General features: G+C 40.3%; 1 protein-coding gene across 1 annotated transcript in view; it reads left to right on the forward strand.

Annotated features, from left to right (window-relative positions):
• ITGA2 (integrin subunit alpha 2) overlaps positions 1-21,698 on the forward strand; it is a 79,558-nt gene that overhangs the window by 2,327 nt on the left and 55,533 nt on the right. Inside the window, exon 2 of the mRNA XM_068423278.1 lies at positions 17,028-17,151. Coding sequence (XP_068279379.1) covers positions 17,028-17,151 — 124 coding nt within the window. The remainder of the gene's footprint in view (positions 1-17,027; positions 17,152-21,698) is intronic.

The raw sequence follows: 21,698 nt of genomic DNA on the forward strand, positions 1-21,698 counted from the left end.
GCAGGTCTACACCTGCAAACACAGAAACTCCGTCTCGTGTTCTCATGTAATTTGGTATTTTTACACCAATCTCAGTTGGTGCTTGAGGCACTCTGCTTTCCAGTTTTCTTCTGGATCTTGGTCCACTGATTGTCTGTACTGCATGCTGTTAGCTGATTCCAGGGCTCCGGGTGAATCGGCTTGTTCTCCATTTTAAGAGAATAATTCACTCCAGAGTCAACTCTCAAGTAATAGTGTTGGAGGACCATGCCAAGTAGAGGAAATCAAATTTAGTGTGGCCTCACCTATGCTATCTTAGCAGGCCTTCACATTCAAGCCCACCACGCACCTTCCTCCAGCAAACTAGGACATGAATGATACAACTCTGGTATGTTCTTAAAATCTCCACTCTGTGAAGCATGCACCCCTCACACTATTTAACACTGAAGTGAAAAATCACAGCTAAATAAGGGTTATGCCATTTGGGCCACAGGTGTACCACTTGAGGATCACAAGTCCTCAAGCCTCCCTGTGGGACCAAGGCAGCCTGGAGGAGAAAGCAGCCCTAAGTGAAATTGGGAGGGGAGGGTTTCTGTCAAACTTTGGATAGAATCCAGAATTTCCAAGTGTAACCCCTTTTCTGTTTGGTACATATCTGACACTTGCTGATGAAAAAAATCCTGTTGTCCTGGGGACCTTGTTGTCAATGGGCTGTAGAGCTGTAGAGAGGGATAGGAGAGGACGCCACTAATGTAGTCTTGTTCTTTAGATCACTTCTGTCTAAACTGGGATGAAGGTTGTGATAAATGACCAGAGTTTAACATGCATATGTTAGGAAGTGCGTGAAACAAGTTAGCAATCTGTATTTGTCCCTTCTGCGCATCGATGCATCATGTGGTCCCTTGGGTCCACATGTACAGCCTTGCTGCTGTCGCTGCCTGTGGAGAGGGGAAGGTAGCGTGATCAGAGAAGAGGCTGGGACTCCTGCCTTGCTTAGTTTTCAAATTAGAAGATGCTTTATGAATGAGGAAGAAAGGTAGGATGATGAGAAAGGTACATTTATTTTTTCCCCTTGCAAAATTGGATTCTTTCTCTCCTTTTTTTTTGTCACAAAAGCCGAGTGCAATTTCAGGCGAGTCATTTAAATCAAATCTTTGACATGTGGTTGGAGCTTTTGTGCTCCTCTCTTTCTCTTTGCTCAGCCAGGGGTTCTCAAAACTGAAGCTGCGTTTTCATGATCTGGTTAAGCTGACCTGAATGCGGGGCTGACGCTCCAAGGACATTTCGTCCAGTCCTGATTGGATGTTCTCGCCAGTTTCCCCATGCTACCACTGGGGCTTGGTCTGGGGAACAGGTCAGGGACCCATTTTCCTGAGTAATTTTTTCCCTTTTTTGGGCCAGGTCTGTTTTGGAGATGAGCTAAATTGATCCTATTTACTTGAGCAATTTATTTAAGTGTTAGTGCTGGCATAGAGGACAGTCAGAACTCGTGGCCAGAGGAAGGAGGGAAGCTGGAAAAGTCCCTTTCACTGGTAGCCAGCACTTCCACTGGCTTGAGATGGTTGTGGAAGTGCGTTTTGACATGCAAAGCTGCTGTGTATTCACAGCTGTGAATGAAGGCAGTGAAAATTGTATTTTGAATGTGCTAAGCATTCTGAAAAAATAAGGTTTTAGCTGTATCACTCGATACCCAAAAGTGGCAAGTACTTTTGACCTTATTTTTTTTTTTCATTGGGCTAAGGTTGATCTCTCATTTCACTTGAGTATTGAAAAATAAATTCTCTGTCACTTGCAAGTGCTTATTTATATGCTTCTGGTCAAGATATGTAGAGATTAATCCACAAGGAAGATGCTAATTCAGTAGGTTAAAATAGTATACATAAAAAGTACAAGGCCATGTACTGAGCAGCAAGGATTAAGCTGATAACTGAATAAAAAGTGAAAATTGCACTTTCGGTGCAATAAATGAAGCCAGAAGTCCAAGTGAAAATGCAGTGTATGATCATAACACACGTGCACACACACCAACTTAAAGCTGTACAGCCCATCTTAATTTCTGCCTTTCTTCCTCTTTGTGATCATCTTTAGTTACCTTGCTGTTTTATAACGTATTTATGAGTAGTGCTAATGTTAAAAATCATTCTAAAATCTGGAGATTGTTTGAAAGCAGGACCCAAATGTGAACTCTTCTTAAACGAAAACTCTCTCTAGTTTTTCCTACTTTAAGAGAGTTTATCAGGTAGTAGGAGAGTTATTATATGTTATTTTTGGAGTTTTGCCTTTCAAAGCATTGCACGTTGAAGTAAGGCTTCATTCACACAGGACTTGTATTTTGCACAAATGATGTTTATTTTAGAAAGAATACAGGGTATTAGCATCACACTCCTGAACACATTAACAGTTAATATTTATTTGTGCATAATTTGGACAAAGTCAACATGAGACCTTACCAACAAGTTTTAACTGTGTGCTCTCTGGCTTTGGAACAATTTTCGAGTTGTTCTTTGCTTTTTTGATTGAGTGACACAGAATTTTCATTTAAGAAGTCAAAGAAGTAAAAGGACTGATACTGCTTGGTTTTATTGTTTGTTAGCCACTGTATAAATGTTATTCATTGTGGTCGTTCTTCACTGTTGTTAATTTTGAATGAATGAAAATTGATTTTGTGTGTACTTTATGTAATGTCTTTTCATGAGGGCTAATAACTGGAACTGACAGTGTAATGGCTTAATGTTGAAACAGCTAAATATGAATAAAATACTTTCCTTTAAGGTTAATGTGGGTAAAGGAGAGTTTCTGCATCTTCAGACGAGTAAAGCAAGTAATTTTCCCCAGCAGAACTCTTGGGCAGTCTCTATCCAGTGTTGTTATTTTCATGTAGAGGTTTCCTTTGTTAGGCTCTGTGCAGGCCTGTTCCCATTTCCATGGTGACCATGCTGAAATGCAGACGGGACACAGGCTGGATTTTCATCAGCGCAGCCATGCACTTGCATACCAACACATGTTATCTGCTCGGCTGAGGTCGTTTCCGTTAGCAGTTTTAATGTTTAGGACTTCTTTTTCACATAGTGATCTCTGGCCCTGTGATACTGCGCTGTGTTAGGATTTCAGGCCCTGTACAGCAAGAGAAAGCAAGTTGATAAGCTTAGTTTTTGTGTAAATAAATTGGCTGTACTGTTCTCATTCAAATTACTCAAGGACATCAGAGAACTGTCTCAGCCTTGGTTTTCATTTCTGTTAAAAAAAGATAATGGAGAAGGATTTTTATTTATAAACCTTTAGGTGAAAAAGACTGACACATATCTGTGCTAAATAGTTATGTGAACATACCCGCTTCTCAAGGCACTGATAAAAGGATAACAAAAATAAATGAATGTGAATTACACGGGATAAATGATACCTTCTGTCTATATTAGCTGAGTGTGAGTGTGTATCCCTGTAAAGCAGTATGCGATAATGTTCTTCCTGCTCATGCTGCACTCATTTTCTGGAGGTGGAGAATACTAAAGGTATCTAGTGGAGTCAACATAAGCTGTGCGAGCACTTCCATCGCTTCCAAATCAGTCTGGGAGTTCTGAATCGCTGAATAAACTCAGTGTTCTGAGTGCTAGTAATTGTTACTTTGAAATAGTCCCTGAATAGCATTTCAGGATCTTTAGAGGACTAAGTTTTATTTTCTGCTGGAAATGCATATTCTTTAAAAATCTAACTTGCATGTTATGCAGGACTTAAAAGAGGAGTTATACAGGCAAAGAAGTAAGATCAACAGACTCTTTGAATGCAGGAGGAGTAAAGACATTTTGTGTATAACCAAATGGCATCTGCATGGCTGAATGTCACAGATGATGAATGTCACGGATTCTTTTGTCCCTTTCAAATTACAGGTAGACAGGGTGAAGGGCTTGGAAGTTACCCACAGCCCTGGTGGAACTCTCTTGCCTTACTCCTGATTTATTTTGCCCTTTGAATGCTGCTTCCAAGTTCATCATTCTTCCTTTATTTCATACAGGGTATTTTTTTAACAACACAAATTTCCTTGGCTAAATGGTTGTTTTTTTCTAAAGAACAGACAATAAAGAAATCTTGACGAAAATTACTGTTAACACACACTTCTGGAAGGGAGTGTATTGCATAGTGGAAATACCCAAGGAGTTTGAGAATGGGGGGGGTGGTGGGGAAAGACTGAATTAGGTTTTTACCTTTTATCTATTTAGCAGTCTATCTATGTGCTTGTCTAGCTATCTGTCTCATATATAAGTGACCCTCCCTTAAACAAGAAAGCTGGCAGCAGCTGATGCTGAGTTAAGGCTGCAACACAAAGCTGTAAGTAGTGGTAAGACTGCAGATGCCCAGGCTGCCTGCCCTGCTGGATTACCCAGTAAATAACTGCCTAAACCAGCTGCAAGATCAGACTTCTTATCTGAATGAGGAATAGTCAGCCGGCGCTCCTTGGCTCACATGAGCTTAGTGCAGCAATGGATGCCATTACGAGAAGCTGTGAACCCAGCACTTCTTTTGGGATGTGTTCATGTCATGCTATATGCTGCCTGGAGTAAGGCAGCTGCCCACAGGTAAACCAGCTGGATTAGCTAACAGGGTGTCTACCTTGTTCACATACACAGCAGTCACTTCTCATAACTTCTCAGTTCTTGTGACCATTGTGTTCATGTCTCCCTTCAGCTGTGAAAGCACACCAGGTAAGAAATTCTACTTCATTACATAATCTGCTAAAGCAACAAATCGGTGAATTACTGGACTTTAAGCCTAAATTTGCTCTTGGCTGATCCCATTCTCTTCATTAGGTAAATGTCTACATAAGTGTCCAAACCAGGGCAACCTGTGTCAAGAGTTAGTGGCCTGTTTTCTTAATAGCAACATGCTAAAATAAGGAAAGTAAACACAAGAATCCCCTCGATAGACACCTGTCTGAAGCAGAAGCAAGTGGGGCATCTTGTCCCTGGGCAGCTAGGGTGTCCTAGGTGGTTACCAAACGTCATTGCAATGGAGGGTGTGTGACTCAAATGTTTCTGTGCCTGTATACTTATTTGCCTTTTCTCTCTGAGGGGAATGGTAATTGCTAACTGAAGAAAGGCACAACACTTTATTAAATAGTTTTTCACTGATTCTACTTTCTTAATTGTAAATTCCAATAAGGCAAATAAAATACTGCTCTAATAATGAACATGAGAGCAATCTAATCCAGTATTCCTACTGTGCAGTATAAAATTCAGTTATCTTTATGTGCAGTACTGCATAGAACTGATTGGATTTATAGATATTAAGCTCAGATTTAACTGAAATTTCTCAAATGAGAATTTAGCTAACCTTTCCTAAGTTAATTTTAAGTGGCCTGACACTTCGTCTAGCTATGCCCACCAAATAGACTTTCCATTTAAATATGCCATAAGTGCATATAGGTCAAATTTGGCAGCGCAGAAATGGCTGAAAATGAACTCTCTTATAAAGATGGGCAAAACAGTAAACAGAGAAAAAAATCCAGCAGCATTGCTTGGAGAGTAGTCCTTTAGTATCTCTGCTAATAATAGTTATCCATTTGACTCTAGCCAAATATCCTTTCATTTCACTGTCTCTGCTCTCCCTTTTTTTGTTTTTGTTTTCTTTTCCAAACTGCCCAAAGCCAGTTCATCATATTGAACAGTAAAAAAATACTTTAAGAGTCTCTGGAGTTGTCTTTCTGAGTAGTTGACAGCTACAATAGACTTTGCTTTTCTGAAGACAAAAAAGCAACTGTTCTGCTTCTGTGGAAGCAAGTATTATCTCCAGAAAACTCTTCTAAAATGTACATGGGTCCTTCTTTCTGACCCGAAAACGTACAATGGCTGCATTTTATAAAAAAGATAACTTCTTTCTGAACTCTGACTAGAGATAGCCTGTCACCCACCTGGCCACAGGCATCTGGATATACCAGAGTCTGGTGTGAGGGCTGGGAGAGTGCACGCTGCAGCCCCACTTCACCTGAAACCTGGTCCCCCTGCCCCAGAGTGCACAGCTGGGTGCCTTGGACTCAGCAGAGACATTTAGGCACTTTTAAAGTGCATGAAAAATATTTGCTTGCAAAGCAGAAAGGCTCCTACAGTTAAGTAGTGGGTTGAGGGGAGTGTTTGAACTCCATCCTTCTCAAGCACCTGCATGAGGTACCTCCTTCTGCTGAGGTCAAGGCTGGGGAAGAATTTTGGGAGGTAGATGTCTCATTCAGCCTTTTTTTTTCAAGAAGTATCTGCCTAAGAAAGTGATGGTAGTAATCACCTGGGAAACATGGGCTTAGTTCTCCCTTGAGGCTCATGGCAATGTAGACTTGCTTCTCAAACTCTTCCAGAAATGTCTTTGCTACCAGGCAATAAAGTAGTTGGAGAAGCATTCTCTACCTCTGTTATTGAAACCAGGTCTCAGCTCATCCTGGGATGCATATTTGTGTTTCCAGTCAGACAAGCAAAGACACATCTTGCCTCTGGCCTAACGTCTGGGGCCCTTAGCTGGGAGGAGAGCAGTTCTGAGTTGGCCCTTTTGGACTGCTCATGCAATTCACATTTGGTAAGTAGGCAGTGCATAAAAAGAAGTTATTTAGTTAAATCATTTAATTATTTAGAGCAGAAATTATTTAATCAGGAAGCATTCATCGCCTCTGGCCATGATATCAGAGTGGGTCTACAGTAGGGTAGGATACCTTGCTCTTAGACAGGAGTGCTTCTACACCTGTGTCATATTCTGAATTTTTTATGTGACTTTGTGCTATGAAACCTAGGTGACAGATAATTTTAAGTTCATTCTGGGTTAAGCAGCTACTGAAGTCTGGGCTTCCTGGATCGTTTTCCTGGTTTTAATGAGCCCAAATTCTGCCTAGGCCCTATATGTTGTCAGAATTATTCATTTCAATGTGCATTAAGGAGGAATTTCAGGTGGGTGATTGGGACCACCTACCTACCATTCAGGCTGCCAGGCCATGAGCTCCCATGACAATCAGGAGGGAGAAATAGTCAAGTCTGCTATCGGAAAACAAAAGTTCTGATAATTATAGCTCTTCCAACTATTGTATTATATATCCTGTGGTGCTTTGGAGGTTTTCTTGTTGCAGGAAGCTGGTGTAGCAAACTTTTTACAGCTGAGGCTGTTCTTGTTTCTGGGGCTGTGTGTATAGTGCAGAAAGCTGAGCTCCCGGCTAGATCTTGAGAAGTTCTGAGGGAGGAACAGGGTCCTAAACCTGGTGTCCTAAATGGCGTGATGGCAGGATCACTCTCAAGCCACTGCAGTCCTCACGCTGCAGGCTGCGACACTGGAGCAGCAGAGGGATCAATGGTGATGACAAGTCCCTCAGCCTTTTTCTAATTTAGCCTTTTCAGGTCACATTTAACAGGGATATGATAAAATACACTAATATGTTATAGTACATTGACATTTTCATATAGCCTAGAGTGCGATATGGGCAGGAAAATACAGATGCCTTTGATTGCTTTCCCATCTTCTTGATACCTGTGTGCTAACGTGCATTTTCGTCTGTCTACAAACATGTTTTCATAGCAGCTGAGCATAGCATAGCAAATGCGGCAAGTAGGGTACAGAGATAGCAGTTGCATCGGTTTCTGTGTGATGACATGCATTTCCACTCTTACAGTCGTAATATGGCTCGTGCTTCTCTGACTATATTTGGAAATACTGCTGGTTTTAAAAAAGGGGTCAACAGCTGATAATGTGGACACAAGGGAAGAGAATTTGCTGGAGTGGAATGCTGCTTGAAAAGTCATTTTTTATCATAGGGAAGCATGTGAAGGTTTTTTTTTTAATCATCATTACTTGTGAAGTCAGTGACCCAACTGCATGTATAACATGTATTGTGTGTACAGCTTGTTAGTGTCATGTACTTCTAATCTCTTTGTGGTGTCGTTGAGAACAAATTGTGGTACTCTAAGGACAAAGTTGAAACAATCCTGTTTGTTGTACCAAGATAAAAGAAAAACTGCAGGTCATATTAAAAAGATGCAATTTATGTGAATTTTCTGTAAAAGGAAGTTTTTCCCACTGAACTTAATGATGGAAACATGCCAGGATAATAAATTTGAGTAGGCTTGAATGCTTGCTGTCTTTATTAAAAACAGATAGGAAGTTGTCAGTCCTGCAGGAACTGCTCTTAAGCATTACTTTGGAATCAGTCTTTGTGTGTACAGTAGGTTGGTGAGATTTCTGAACTACAGATGAAGAGCAGCTTATTCATCTGCTCTGGGAGCCAAGGAGGCCAATGTGTGGGCCACAAATAGGGAGTTATCAAGAGAAAAACAAGTCTTTCAGAGTAACTAATGCAGTCGTGGTAATTAGATCTCTTATTCTGCAGCAGTGCCAGAACAGTAAAATAGACAGCACCTAGTCGTGTTATCCCAGTCTCTCCAACTTTTCATTCACAATTTGTGTGTCATACCATGTTTGGGTTGCTTTTATAGCAGGTTATTGATAACTCGTCGGTGCAGCTTCTTGGATCGTGAAGAGCTGTAACTGAAAGGCAGTGACTCAGGCTGTCGCACACGCGGAGGCTTTCAGGCTGGAAGCTGACCTACTTCCAGGAAGAAGCAGTCGGCCAACTAAACCAAGAAAACTTGTTGGAGGGAGGGAGAGGAGGGGAGGAAGAGGGGCGGGAAGGAGGATTTGCTACTAAATGAGGCATTGTTTTCCCTTTCTTCTGGGTAGGGATTTTTTTTTCTTTTTTGTGGCCTGTAATTTACTTCTACACTAAACGTTATAATCTCTGTTAATAATTAAATGGTTGGAGATATTGTAGCTGATGTGAAGAAAACATTGGTCTCGGGATAAAACAAAGTAAAACAAATAGATGAAGCAGTAAAATGAAGACTTGCCTATTAAGGCTTCTGTAAACATAATGAAATATTAACCAAGTAATTGAAGTGAGGATTATAAGATACTCTGACTTTTAGTACAAAAAAATCCAGTGTCTTGCCAATCTCATTCTTTGCTCCTTTTGACTCATAGAATCATAGAATCATAGAATGGTTTGGATTGGAAGGGACCTTAAAGATCATCTAGTTCCAACCCCCCTGCCACAGGCAGGGACACCTTCCATTAGACCAGGTTGCTCAAAGCCCCATCCAACCTGGCCTTGAACACTGCCAGGGAGGGGACATCCACAGCTTCGCTGGGCAACCTGTTCCAGTGTCTCAACACCCTCACAGTCAAGAATTTCTTCCTAATATCTAATCTAAATACACCCTCTTTCAATTTAAAACCATTCCCCCTCGTCCTGTCACTACTTGCCCTTGTAAAAAGCCCCTCTCCAACTTTCCTGTAGGCCCCTTTCAGGTACTGGAAGGCTGCTAGAAGGTCTCCCTGGAGCCTTCTCCAGGCTGAGGAGCCCCAACTCTCTCAGCCAGTCTTCGTAGGAGAGGTGAACCTCCGACTCCTGTCAGATGTTCACATTGTCTTTATTTAGAAGGTTGTTCTCAGTAAGAAATCTGTTTGATTTAAAATAAAAACAGATTAACTGTTATTATGAAACTGCTGTTTCAGTGCATGAGCTGAAGATACCTACTTGCCATTGTAAATATATACTGATGAGGTTATGCATATTGAAGAAAAAATTACAAAAAATAGAGAAGTAAATATACAGGAGAAAATTAATGAGAAAATATTTTTGACTTACATTGACTGTATTGGGTAAAGGTTAATATACCTTTCCAGATTGAATTATAAGTAGTCCTCCCTTTTCCCTGCATTAGTGGGTTGGACCCCCCCACCTGGCCAATCGGCCTGGTTTAGGCCAAACCAGGACAATTCCACATATCCCTGACTGAGTACACTAAAGATACATCAAAAAGGTGTTTTATATTTATCCTCATTTACAGAAAATCCCCAAACATTGCAATCAGTATAGAATTACTTGTTTTACATGAAAAGAACTTGATTTGAGGTCATTTCCTGTGCATGCACACAATGCACGTACCAATACAGTAAAGCGGATCAGGCTGAAGACACGAAAAAAAAAGTGCTTCCTTTTTTGGGCAGATTTGCTCCCTGCACAAGCTCATTGCAGTGAGAATTGCTTGGTGGCTTCTGAAAGCCACAATGAAGAATATCTGTACTGCAATTCAATAGAATAAAGTAACTGCTGCTTGTTTTGTTCTTTATGTATTCACAGTCTTGTCAATAAAACCTTCAAAACACAATGTATTATGAAAGCTGTTCAAATTATGGGTTGTTAATTCTGTAAGAATAGTTGACTAATTCTAGCTGGATTACTGGTCTGATAATTTAGGTTCTGAATAATAAGGGAGTAACTTTACTCTTACACCAAAATGTTGTTGCCTTTTAATAAAGAGCAGTAAAGTAACGCTAAATGTATTTAATATGAAGCAAATACTACGTGACTCCCATCTTTCATAACTTCATTACTTTCCCTTCCTGCCTTCATTCCACCTTCTGCCTAATACTTAAAGGACAGTGGGTGATTATAGAGCGAACAGTATCTGTAGGTGCCTGTACTCCCTTACTAGCTTTGGAACCTGTGAGCCAATTTCAGCAAAATTTTGCAGCAGGATGAAAAAAATAGCCAGTTGGGTACTGGAGTGAGACAAAGGTGCTTTTACAAGTTCCCTGACAGCTAAGGAGATCCAGTGTGATCTTGCACAATATAAAACATCAGAAAATCCGTCCCAAAGAGAGCCCTTAGAAATACTTCAGTCATGAAGAGAGTGTGCAATCCACTGTGAGAAACAGCCAGCAGAAAGCAAGAGTTATGAGTTCTCTCATCCTTCCCACCCCTTTCTTTTCTCCGCCCCCAGCAGGGTCTGACAGGCTTCAGGGTCCTGCTGATGTATGTTCTTTGGAGGAAAAAGTCTTTGAGGCCAAGGGAAAGAATTTTCTTTGTGGAATTTGTAGTGGCTCTCTTGGAGCAGATTAACATAAAGGGCAAAGTAAAGCCCTCTTCTGGAAAGAATAGATACTTTAAAAATGCTAGACTGAGCAATTAAGGCAGTGTAGGCTGTACACATCTTATTGGCTGCCAATCGATGAAACTGCTTCAGGAAGCAGACAATAATCCAGTGGGATTTTCTTGATATTTTTTTCCAAAACAATTCACAGACTATAAAAACCTGTGCGAGAATGCGTGTCATACTATTTTGGTTTTACCATAGTGCCAGGTCATGGCCTTGCTCTTTTTTGGTGACTACAGGCTTACTCCTTACACCCCCAAATCCCCCAGCGTGCTGATGACTCTGGGTTTGTTAGGGTCTGCTGCCCTGTTGGAGGTGGCACAAGGGGCAGCGTTTGTAGCTGTGGCCATGCTACTGAGCAGAGAGAAGCTGCCCACAGGGGCTCTTTCTGTTCCCTGTCCTGGCATCCTTACTGGCGTGAATGCACACTCACAAAGACAAATGGTCACTTAGCTGGATTATGTAACAAATTTTTCCTGTTTAATAGCTAATAGTTGTTCGAAGAAGCGAACACCATACTGTTAAGGAAAAAAGGTGATGAAGTTCCCTTCATTGTAAAGTTTACTTCTGGCAAGGTTAGTACTAGATAAATCTAAAACTCATGCTTAGCATGAGGTTGATCCTTATAGACTCAGTAGACAAATTCCATTGTGTCTTCTTTATTCCTTATACTGTGATTGCTAGACCTGTTTGATGCAAGCTATAAATAGCAGCAGTGAATGCCTCTGTTCGGATGTGTTAATGAGAGATGAGACTTGGCGTAACTGAGTCTGTATGATAATGAGATTCTGTCATATATTGCCATGTTAAATTGGAGCATCGCCTTTGCAGTGTAATATGAAGTGATTGAAAATTCAATTTTACTATTTAGACTGAAAAAATGACACATTTATTATGACACTTATTACACAAAATGCAGGCTAATAATACTTTTAGTATATTTTTCATATATTTAATTAAACTTTTATAAACTTATTTCACAAACCAAGTAATCAAACACATAAAATCTGATTTCATTTTTTCTCATCCAATTAAAAAACTTTTTTGTTATACTGATTAATCTGAATAAGGGGTTACAGTCAGACAACTTTTATAATCATGATTGATTACCCAACAGACATTTTCTGCTTGCTCGCTTTAAGCAGTGAGCTTCGCTTAGAAAATCAAAACAATTATGAACTGGGTGTACCTAATGTGACTTAGTACTTCAATAGACTTGCTTCAGCTTGTACTTCAACGGCAGAAAACAGAAGGCATTATAGTCATCCTTAGACGTGTTGTCTGTAGTTACAGAAGAATTCCCACATGTTCAGGCTTAAAGGTGCACAGTCAGAACATGTATTATTTTTTGTCCTGCTAGAAGCAAGAAAATGGTGGTGCAGAAGCACCAAAAGCAGCTATACTCCTGCACTCCATCTCCTGTGGTATACACTGCAATAATGCAGTTGCTGGAATATGGGAATTCCCAGAAAAAAACACCATGCAAAGAGATACTGGAGTTTATTGGAAAGCTTACAGTTCCGTTTATCCCATTAAGGATTTTTTTCTAACTTTTCTTTTCTGAAGCTTTATGTTGGGAGCTACTCTGCTCAATGAAGCTGTCGTGTTTAAACCAAAGCGCCCAAGCCCCCTGCCCAATCAGCAGAGAGGAACTGCTGCTTTTGAAGTCTTCAGAGGGGCCTTCAGAAGCTTTAAGCTTCTATCTGGCCTCCTTTGTTCCATGCAGTCTGTTTATTTGACTGTAAATAAAGTGCCATTTACAGACAGAAGTTAGGAAGTGGAGTTTTACTTGCCCGACTAGTCTCTCATCGTGATCATTAGGTCACAAAGTAGAAGTCTGTCACCAAAAGCTATTAAAATCCAGATAGTGAATTAGTTTTCTTTATTTCAAGATTCTTAAGTTATCGAAGTTCATTGCCTGAAGGCAGCAACAGATACTGAATCTTTCCAGCCTAGAATATACAGTACTTTGAACCTAGATGCTTCCATGATTGGCACCCATTTAATGCATAAGAGACCCTCTTATTCTGCCACAGGCTTAAAATAGGTTTGAAGCAAACTTAGCATTTCCTCTTTTTTTTGGCTACAAATGCTTGAATTTCTTGTTCTGAATACTGTATTTAGATAGATATACAAAATGGATAAAAGCTGTCCTTATAGTGTAAGCACTATATAAGATGGAGGAAAATATCAAGAAAATGCCTAGTATATAATTGCAAGTATATACTTGCTAGGCCCAAACCAAGATTTGTGTGGAGTAGATCTGAAAGTCAAAAACCTGCTAAAAACTGTAAAAATGTGGAATTTAAAATTACTGTGATTGAAATATGTTGAAACTATGATTCACTTGATAATGTTTGTGGTGAGTCTTGAGTATGTTTGCCAGCTTTTCTACTTTGATTTTGCAAAGCAGCTATGAGTGAGAGGCAAAGCTGATCCACAAGAATATTGCAGATGGCAGTGTGTTTTCAGAGGTGAGTTTTCTGCTTGCTTTTTTGGTCTTTTCTTTTTGTTGGCCTTGAGTGGCTGCCTGACCAGAAAGTAGGGATGATAGAGGCAGTTTTGAGAAGAGACCTGTGGTCTGGCAGACACTTTTCCCCTTATTCCAGGTAGAAATTCTTACCCTCAAAGAGCAGTGCTTTGTTGCTGCAGTAGTGCAAACAATTTAAGAAAAATAAAATCAAGCCCCAGTGGTGAATGGGAAGGATGGGTGAAATGGTTCAGTGAGGAGACAGGATGGGAGGTTGGGGAGAAAAAGGCATTGCTTCCCTAAGCCATGATGAGACCCAGAGAAACTGCAAGGAGGTGAAGCATCCCTGGGCTGGGCTGGAATCAGCACCCGTCTTGGAGAAAGCAGGACCATAAGAGCAGCCCTGGAAGGTCCAGGGAGGGGTGCTGCAGCACCTGTGGGGAGGGCAAGGGGGGAGGTGGACAGGCAACGTGTAACCCAGAATGCATTGTGTTGACCCCCATCTGACTTGTCACAGCGCCGTAGGGGAATTTGAACCAGGACAGGGACTTCCCTTCAGGCTGTTGGTTGTGACATCTGGTCTCTGTAGTTTTATCCAGTTCTGGAAATTTTTGCCCTGGCTGTAGCATTTAATAAAACCCTCGCCTTGGACACAGTTTGAAAGATCTTCCATACATTTGCACCGAAGTTGGCCAATGCACTTAGACAGAAGACATCTAGCAAAGTTACCATTTGGCTAGCAGTGTGATTTGTTAGTAACTGTGCAAGAGAGTCCAGACAGTCAAGAGTTTTTCTCTAGATGTCATTGGATTTGGGGTCAGACTAGAAATGTTTATCATTCTAGGATACTTTTGGCTCTTCATTCAAAAGCAAGAGTTTATTTCTATGTGCAGCATGTAACTTGGAGAGTTACTCTTCTTCTGTATTTACATGCAGGATGGCATTGTGGTAGTCTTCTGTGGCCTCTGAGAATGGGGCACTGCTAAATTGTGCTTGATTTCTGACTGAGGATAATATAATTTGAAAAGAACAGAGCAAAAAAATAAACGTAGGATGTGACATGAGCAAAATATTTTGATAAAATGCAACTATATTAGGTAACAAAAAACTTACTGGCAGTAGTCAATATCTGTCTCAACTCCTTTTTTCCCTCTCCCCAAAACCCAGACTTAAACTATGAGTATATGTGGTTGTGTTTAGTGTCAAAAGTATTGCAAAACAGAGAGTAGTATGTCTGTACACATTGTCTTCTCCAGTCTTAAATAACATGACTCAGGAAATATATTTATCTCTAAGGATGTTTCTCAAGGAACTATACTTTTAGCAAAGGGTGATTCTTGCTTTACAGAGACCAGCTGTAGATAGTGCTTGTTTGAAATAACTAATATATTATTTCCTGTTTTGAGTTTGTGGTAAGAAGTAGTAACTGCATGAGTTGTATTTAGTCTTCTGCTAGTAACGTTTTTTTTCTATTCTATGGTCAAAGGTACAAAAGTCATTGAAATTTTTTACATGTCATGAACTTTGCCTGCAAACCTGCAGTTGCAATTTTAATGTTCTCACTATTATGTTACTATTGTTATGACTATTACAGCTAAGCTATTGTCATGGACTGTTTTATGCTGATATAATCCCTGTTAAACTCTCTTCCAAAACTGGTTTGGGACCCAGAAGAAAGTGATACTAACAATGAGCTCCCTGCCCATAAAAACTAGAGAAATGCTTAGAACTTAAGCATGTTAAATTCTAAAATTAAAAAAGTTGGCACTGGTGAGGCCACACCTCGAGTACTGTGTCCAGTTCTGGGCCCCTCACTTCAAGAAAGACATTGAGGTGCTGGAGCGAGTCCAGAGGAGGGCAACAAAGCTGGTGAAGGATCTGGAGGGTATGACCTATGAGGAGCAGCTGGGGGAACTGGGATTGTTTAGCCTGGAGAAAAGGAGGCTGAGGGAAGACCTTATAGCTCTCTACAACTACCTGAAAGGAGGTTTTAGCAGGGTGGGGGTCAGGCTCTTCTTCCAGGCAACTAGCAACAGGACTAGAGGACATAGCCTCAAGCTGCGCCAGGGGTGGTTCAGGTTAGACATTAGGAAAAATTTCTTCACGGAAAGGGTTATTAGACATTGGAATGGGCTACCCAGGGACGTGCTGGAGTCACCATCCCTGGAGGTGTTTAAGAGAAGACTAGATGTGGCACTTAGTGCCATGGTATAGTTGACACAGTGGTGTTAGGTCAAAGGTTGGACTCAATGATCCCAGAGGTCTCTTCCAACCTAGTTGATTCTGTGATATATTTTCAAGATGCCAAAGATAGGCACGTCTCTCTTAAAGGGTCCCTGTTATAAGGGATTGTCATAAAGGCTGCCACTTTGCTACACAATGACTCATACTAAATAACCATGGTGAGGCCTATTTTGTGTGTAAAGCAGATAAGACTCATTCTGTCTGGGAACACAGGAAGGGAGGGGAAACATGAGGGATGTTGTTTAACCCGTGAGCAATGCCACAAACCTGCCTCACTTGGGCACCTCGGGCAGTAACTTCACAGTGCAACAACAGGTCATGATTTCTTCCATCACTGCCATTTTTGGAGGGTTGTCAGGAGCCCTAAGGTGTTCCCCAACTGGGCTGTAGCTTGTTCCTGGCATCCCACCGTTGTCTCAGTCCTTCCACCTCCAAGCTGGGGGAGGAGTTACCCACTCCCAGCTATTAGGGGACTCTGACCCTTTTCCTGCAGCTTCTGTAGTGGACATTCTCCTGCATGTCCAGCTGCAGCTTGATGAGAAAGAAGTCAGGTCCTTTATGAATGAGGAGCGGGCCCTCATGCCCTGCAAACTTGTGACACTTAGGACCTTCTCCCCAGCCCACACTGCTGGTTCCCCCCAAAACAGCATGGGGTGGCATACCCTTATTCCTAGGCATACAAGTGCCCAAGGAAGAGCGGTTAATATAATGACCACAGCAAAGTGGAGTTTCAGTGGTAAGTGTCGTGATTTATTAATGCAGTTCTATCTTGCATGTTTGTATTTCTTAAGTTTTCCTGTTTGGACAACTGTTCAGACTGTTTGGACTGAAAACAAAGGCTTCTAGCGTGATAATGAAAGGACTCAAAAAGGTTTTCTTATGCAGTAGATAACCTGATTTTTGTTCCAGTGCTTCAAACATTAAGTTACAGACAGACACTAGAATACGAACAGTGTTAGCAGTTACAGTCAGTGCATTATCATTTTAATGTACCTCAGCAGGCCGTTGATGTGTGTCTGTGCCCTAAGCTTAATTTACGCCTTAGGGTAAACGAGGATAACAGACCTCTGAATCGTATTTCTTGCCTCCCTTCAGCTAAAACATGCCCATTAGTAGTGCTGCAACTTTCGTTAAGTCAAACAGTGAATAAGTCATTGATTTCTGACCACAGTATTATAAGACCTGTAAAGAGTGCTAGACAGGCATTCTGCATGGGCAGATGCGTGCTGTAGGGAAAAGGCGGATTTTTTTCTTGCACGTGTCAAAGGCTACATTTTGTTTTCTTCTGTCGGGGGAGCTGGCACAGAGGAAGAGCCTTTTTCACTGGGATCGAAGTTCTTCTTTAATTGCTTCTGTGATAATCATAATCTTTCTGTTAACAGGCATTCTTCATAAGTGCTGTGAAGCCTACAATGTTGGGCTCCTAGAAGCAAAAATATTTTCTGGTCCATCAAGAGAGCAGTTTGGATATGCAGTTCAACAGTTTACAAATGAACAAGGCAAATGGTAAGCAATTTGAACAGCTTGTTATATGTCCAGTTAAAAGGTTAAGGAAAAAATGTTGCAACTCATTTTTCTTTTATAATTCTGCATTTCATTTAAATGGTTAATTCCTTTTTATATTAGAGTTATCTTTTTATGAATAAATACTTATGTTATTAAAACAAAAGTTTAAATATTCTAAGGGTGCACACATGTGAAGGTTCAGGCATTTTTCCTTTACACAATGCGAACTGAGGTCTGTCTTTCTATTAATCTTGTACTTTCATCTCCAATACAGCAGTTTCCTCAGACTCACAATTGCTGTAGAATTTTTAAGTCTCATTTCATTCCTTCCTCTACCAATACCATCTCTGTTACACGTTACATATATGTGGGATATTTTTCCATTTTAACATTGTTCAGGTTAAAACAAATGATTAGGGCTGGGAAGTTCAAATTATTAATATTAAAATTAAGTGAACTTAAATTTATATCCTTTTGTATCTGATATAGTACGAAGCGTTTTCTTCTCAAGGGATGGCATATTTGTATGTATATAATACCATCCTAGCAAAGGCCTTGTGTCTGTTGAATCTCTTCAGCCATAAAATTTGATGTGAAATCCACTGTTGCCACAACATTGGGCTTGATGACTAATTAGTAAAATATTTTTTCTGGTTATGTTGGTTTCAAAAAGAACTTTAAAATATTAACTCAGAGTAAGCCCATTTAGTGGAAAACACATTGTTTCCTCTTCTGCAGCCTCAGCAACCACAAAGCTTAAGGTATCTTTCATGGCAAGGACTATATGTCTATAAATGAGTTCAGTGTCATTCAGCTACTGTTGGTGGTTATTTGTGCATACATGGGTTTAGGTCTATAGCAGAAAGTCACACAAGTTATATGTATTCTCATAAGCCAAGACAACATTTTAGGTGTGTCATTCTCCATAGATTGAAACAGTGTCAGAACGAAAATAGCCACAAACTGGCACATTTACTTAAGTGATGATGGATGGATAGTAAGTAACTGAACTTTTTTCAGTAAAAAGAAAGTAATATGTCAAAATCTGAAATCCATGGAAATGCATATGAAAATGTATTTTACAGTTAAAGTTTGGAAAAGTCCATACAAAAATACCGAGCTAGCTGAGACATTTATGCATAGCCTTGCACAGAGACACTGCAGTTGCAGTTGGTTGCATATGCAACTACCTAGATCTCACTGCGTCTTTGGCTTTACTGTGTTTACCACCAGTGACCAGGAGGCAAAGTAAGAGGAGAGCAGAGCCGTATCCCCTAAACTAAAAGCTCAGCATTTCCTCTCCCTCCCTTGGGTGGGCTCACAACCTATCCCCACGCCTTCCCTGATGTTGTAGTGGCTTCTCACTGTGTTTCTGCCTGTTTTAATTATGTGTTCAGTCACCCATAGATCAGAGCTCTTTTTTAAAACTTCTGTGTAAAGCCATTGAAGGAGAACAAGAATGTCTCCCTGAAGTGAATTGAATGCTTTGGCTCATACATAGAGAAATTATGTCTTGTGTTTTATCCTTCTTCTAAGTTTTTCTATAAGCTTGCAACAGTAGCACTAGGTTCCAGCCTTACCCAAGCTATTTACATTTTATAATTCCCAGTTCTATTTTTACTTCTGATATAAAAACTCCTCCATTACCACTTTCTTGGATAACGTGTGGTGGAGTTCAGGAAAGAAAGTAACTTCGAATTAACTTTTCTTATCATCTCCCAAGTATATGAATATTATGAATCTGGGAAGCTTTTCTGTAGATAGCCACTTCATAATTTGTTCATTCACTGCATGGTGTCTGACCATAGCTCCAAAAGTCAGGGGAATTTTGTCACCTCTTGTTTGAGTAACCATGACTTGTTAAGACAGTCGTCGGTGAAGAAAAGCTCTTTTCAGTCTCTTTCTCAAGAAATCATTAGCCAGTCTTAAAAAACAAGTCAGTCATGGTTTACTCTCTTGTTCTCTTCATTTCTAGGCTGTTTTCTTTTTCTTGGCACAATAGAGCTTTTTCTTGTGTGGGTTATTAAAAAAAATAAAAGTTCAGTAGAATTGGTTTCTCCTATAAGTGACACAGAGACTGCAGTCTCATGTTGACATGGCTGAACTAGGAGTGAGAGAAACAGTTCGAGCTTTGCATAAGACCAGGACGCTGCTTTCTGTCAGAAGGGAGCATTTATCACCATATGCTTTTATAAAGAGACCATCAGTGTGCAGCAAGAATGTAATGCACTTGAAAACTCTGTTCAGACACAGTGAGGCTGCTCACCACATCAAACGCTGGTGGGGTGGCACGTCTCTCCAAGGGAGAGATTATCCAGAATCTGAGATCCACCAGAAATTTCATCACTTCCTAGACCTTGTTTCTGTTAATAAAATCGCATGGTGCTGTGTTAAATACAGCTTTAAAAATCTTCCTGTACTCTCTCAAAGAGCAGAAAGGAGAGATACAGAAAAAACAGGAGATGCTAGTTATATTATTCACCTGTATTTCTGGGAGGTACATCTCCTGAGGCAATAAGGGCTACAGAAAATGATAAAGGGAATTTCCACAGAATTGGGACTGCATGCAGCAGTATGTTATCATTTTTACTTGGAGATGAGTTCAGAGAGAAGAAGGAAGACAGTCCAACCAGGAGTGTAGGGCTATAGAGGGGACTGGTACGTGTTGGGAAGCTGTGACAAAAATCAGCAAGGGACCCCTTTTTGTGTAGAGTCAGATGATCCAGGATAATTGGACACTGGTCTGCTGTGCATTGATGGCATCTGAGGCTTGTAAATAAGAACAAACTTGCAAGTCAAGCACAGCTCAAACTTTTGGTGTCTGGTGGGAATTTCAAAACAGGCTCTTTAATGAACTCAAGGAAAATTGTGAACACCGAAGAAACTTATCAGTTAGAAAAGTTTAGGCAGTCCACCTCACAAGTAATAAGCCACAACAGACACATCATTCAGTTTACGCTCTAGTTCTCCCTGTCATGAGATCATCTCTATTTGAACCTTAAATTGAGACCAAAGTCTCTATTATTTTATAACATAATCTTTTAGAAAGGCTAATTGTACCCTGCCAAGTTTGCCTTGAATGTGCATGCCCTCAACAGCAGCTGATAGTACATTCTGCAAAGATAACAGTACTTACTCCATGCTGACATTTGGTTTTATATCACTCTCAGGTGAGGAAGATTGAATAGCTGTATATAGCTGTTAAAATGCTTTTTCCTACTCGTATGTGTCTTCAGACTGTAGACACATCCTACAACAGCTAAAATCTCAGCCTGCTGTTGAGGTACTGTTTGGTATCAAGTTGAGCCACCCTGCTCACTTGTGTCTGCATGCTTAGGATTTGGAAATTTTGAATTTTGTTTTGGGAATTATGTTATGGGATTTTTCTTTTTTGAAGTATTTTGTTTCTTCCATATCATGTCACTAATGACACCGTAATATGCACTGCCCTTACTGATGTATCACATAATCATGGCACTACTAAATAGTTTTAAAAATCATTGCATGCTACTCACTATTCATCAAAGCCCAGCAGCCTTTCTCCTGAGGTGATGTGTTGCTTCCTCAGACCAATAATATGTTTTGCCGAAAACACACATTTCTGTAGCAACTTTTGTTGAAATCAATGCCTTTGATTTTAATGAGGAGGGCAATTTCTGCCAACTCTTTTTTTTTTAAACAAAATGCTGTCATTGTTACATCTCCATTTTTTCAGTGCCAGCACTACTGCTAACGTTGAATTCTTTGCCCAGCTTTTGCTTCCCCTGACTGCATGCCCTACAGTTTGCCTTTTTCCTGCTTGGAGAAGCAGCTCTGGCTTCTGTCTTCTAGGCCTTTTGTCAGTCAAATTTGCTTGCCATAGCTTACTGTAGTTTTTGAAGTTTTGAGTCTTCTATTCAAAGGATTGAAAGATTTAGATGGTGATAAGTGTTTTAGGGTGTGCAGAGAAGCATCTATGAGAGTGAAGAGTTTTCTGGTCTTTGTATCTATTCATCGCTTCCTGTAATTACAGGAAGGGCCAGATGATTTAAGAGGTCCTTTCTACTTTTATTTTCCTATTTCCTATTAGCCATCTTTGTGTTTAAAAAAAAAACACAGTAAAGAGCAAATGCATTAAAAGAAAAAAAAAAAAGAAACCAGAAAATATAAAACGTGGTCTGACAACAGCTGCGAATTCAGCCCTTCGCCATGAATTCTGATTTTGTTTTCTGCTACATCACACTGCCAGTTACTAGCTTTGTCATGGTGTAATTTCCCAGAAATAATTCCTGTTGCACTTTGATCTGCCACTCCTGCAGCCTGTGTGGTATGGCACTGCTGCTGAACTTTTTTTGACTTCATGTAGTTCCAATGCTTTGTATACAGTGTTGGAGACTGATAAGCAGCTGAATAATAAAATCAGTGGCAATATTGCAAGCTAATCACTACAGTATTGTGTAAAGACAGTCTGCAAGGACACATAAGGAAGTTTTGTAAAAATAAATATTTAACTCATGGCTGAAAAAGACCCTTAATTAGTATACTATACATGATACAGTTTATTTAGA

This window comes from Nyctibius grandis, chromosome Z (assembly GCF_013368605.1).
Source record: "Nyctibius grandis isolate bNycGra1 chromosome Z, bNycGra1.pri, whole genome shotgun sequence".
Classification (NCBI taxonomy): domain Eukaryota; kingdom Metazoa; phylum Chordata; class Aves; order Nyctibiiformes; family Nyctibiidae; genus Nyctibius; species Nyctibius grandis.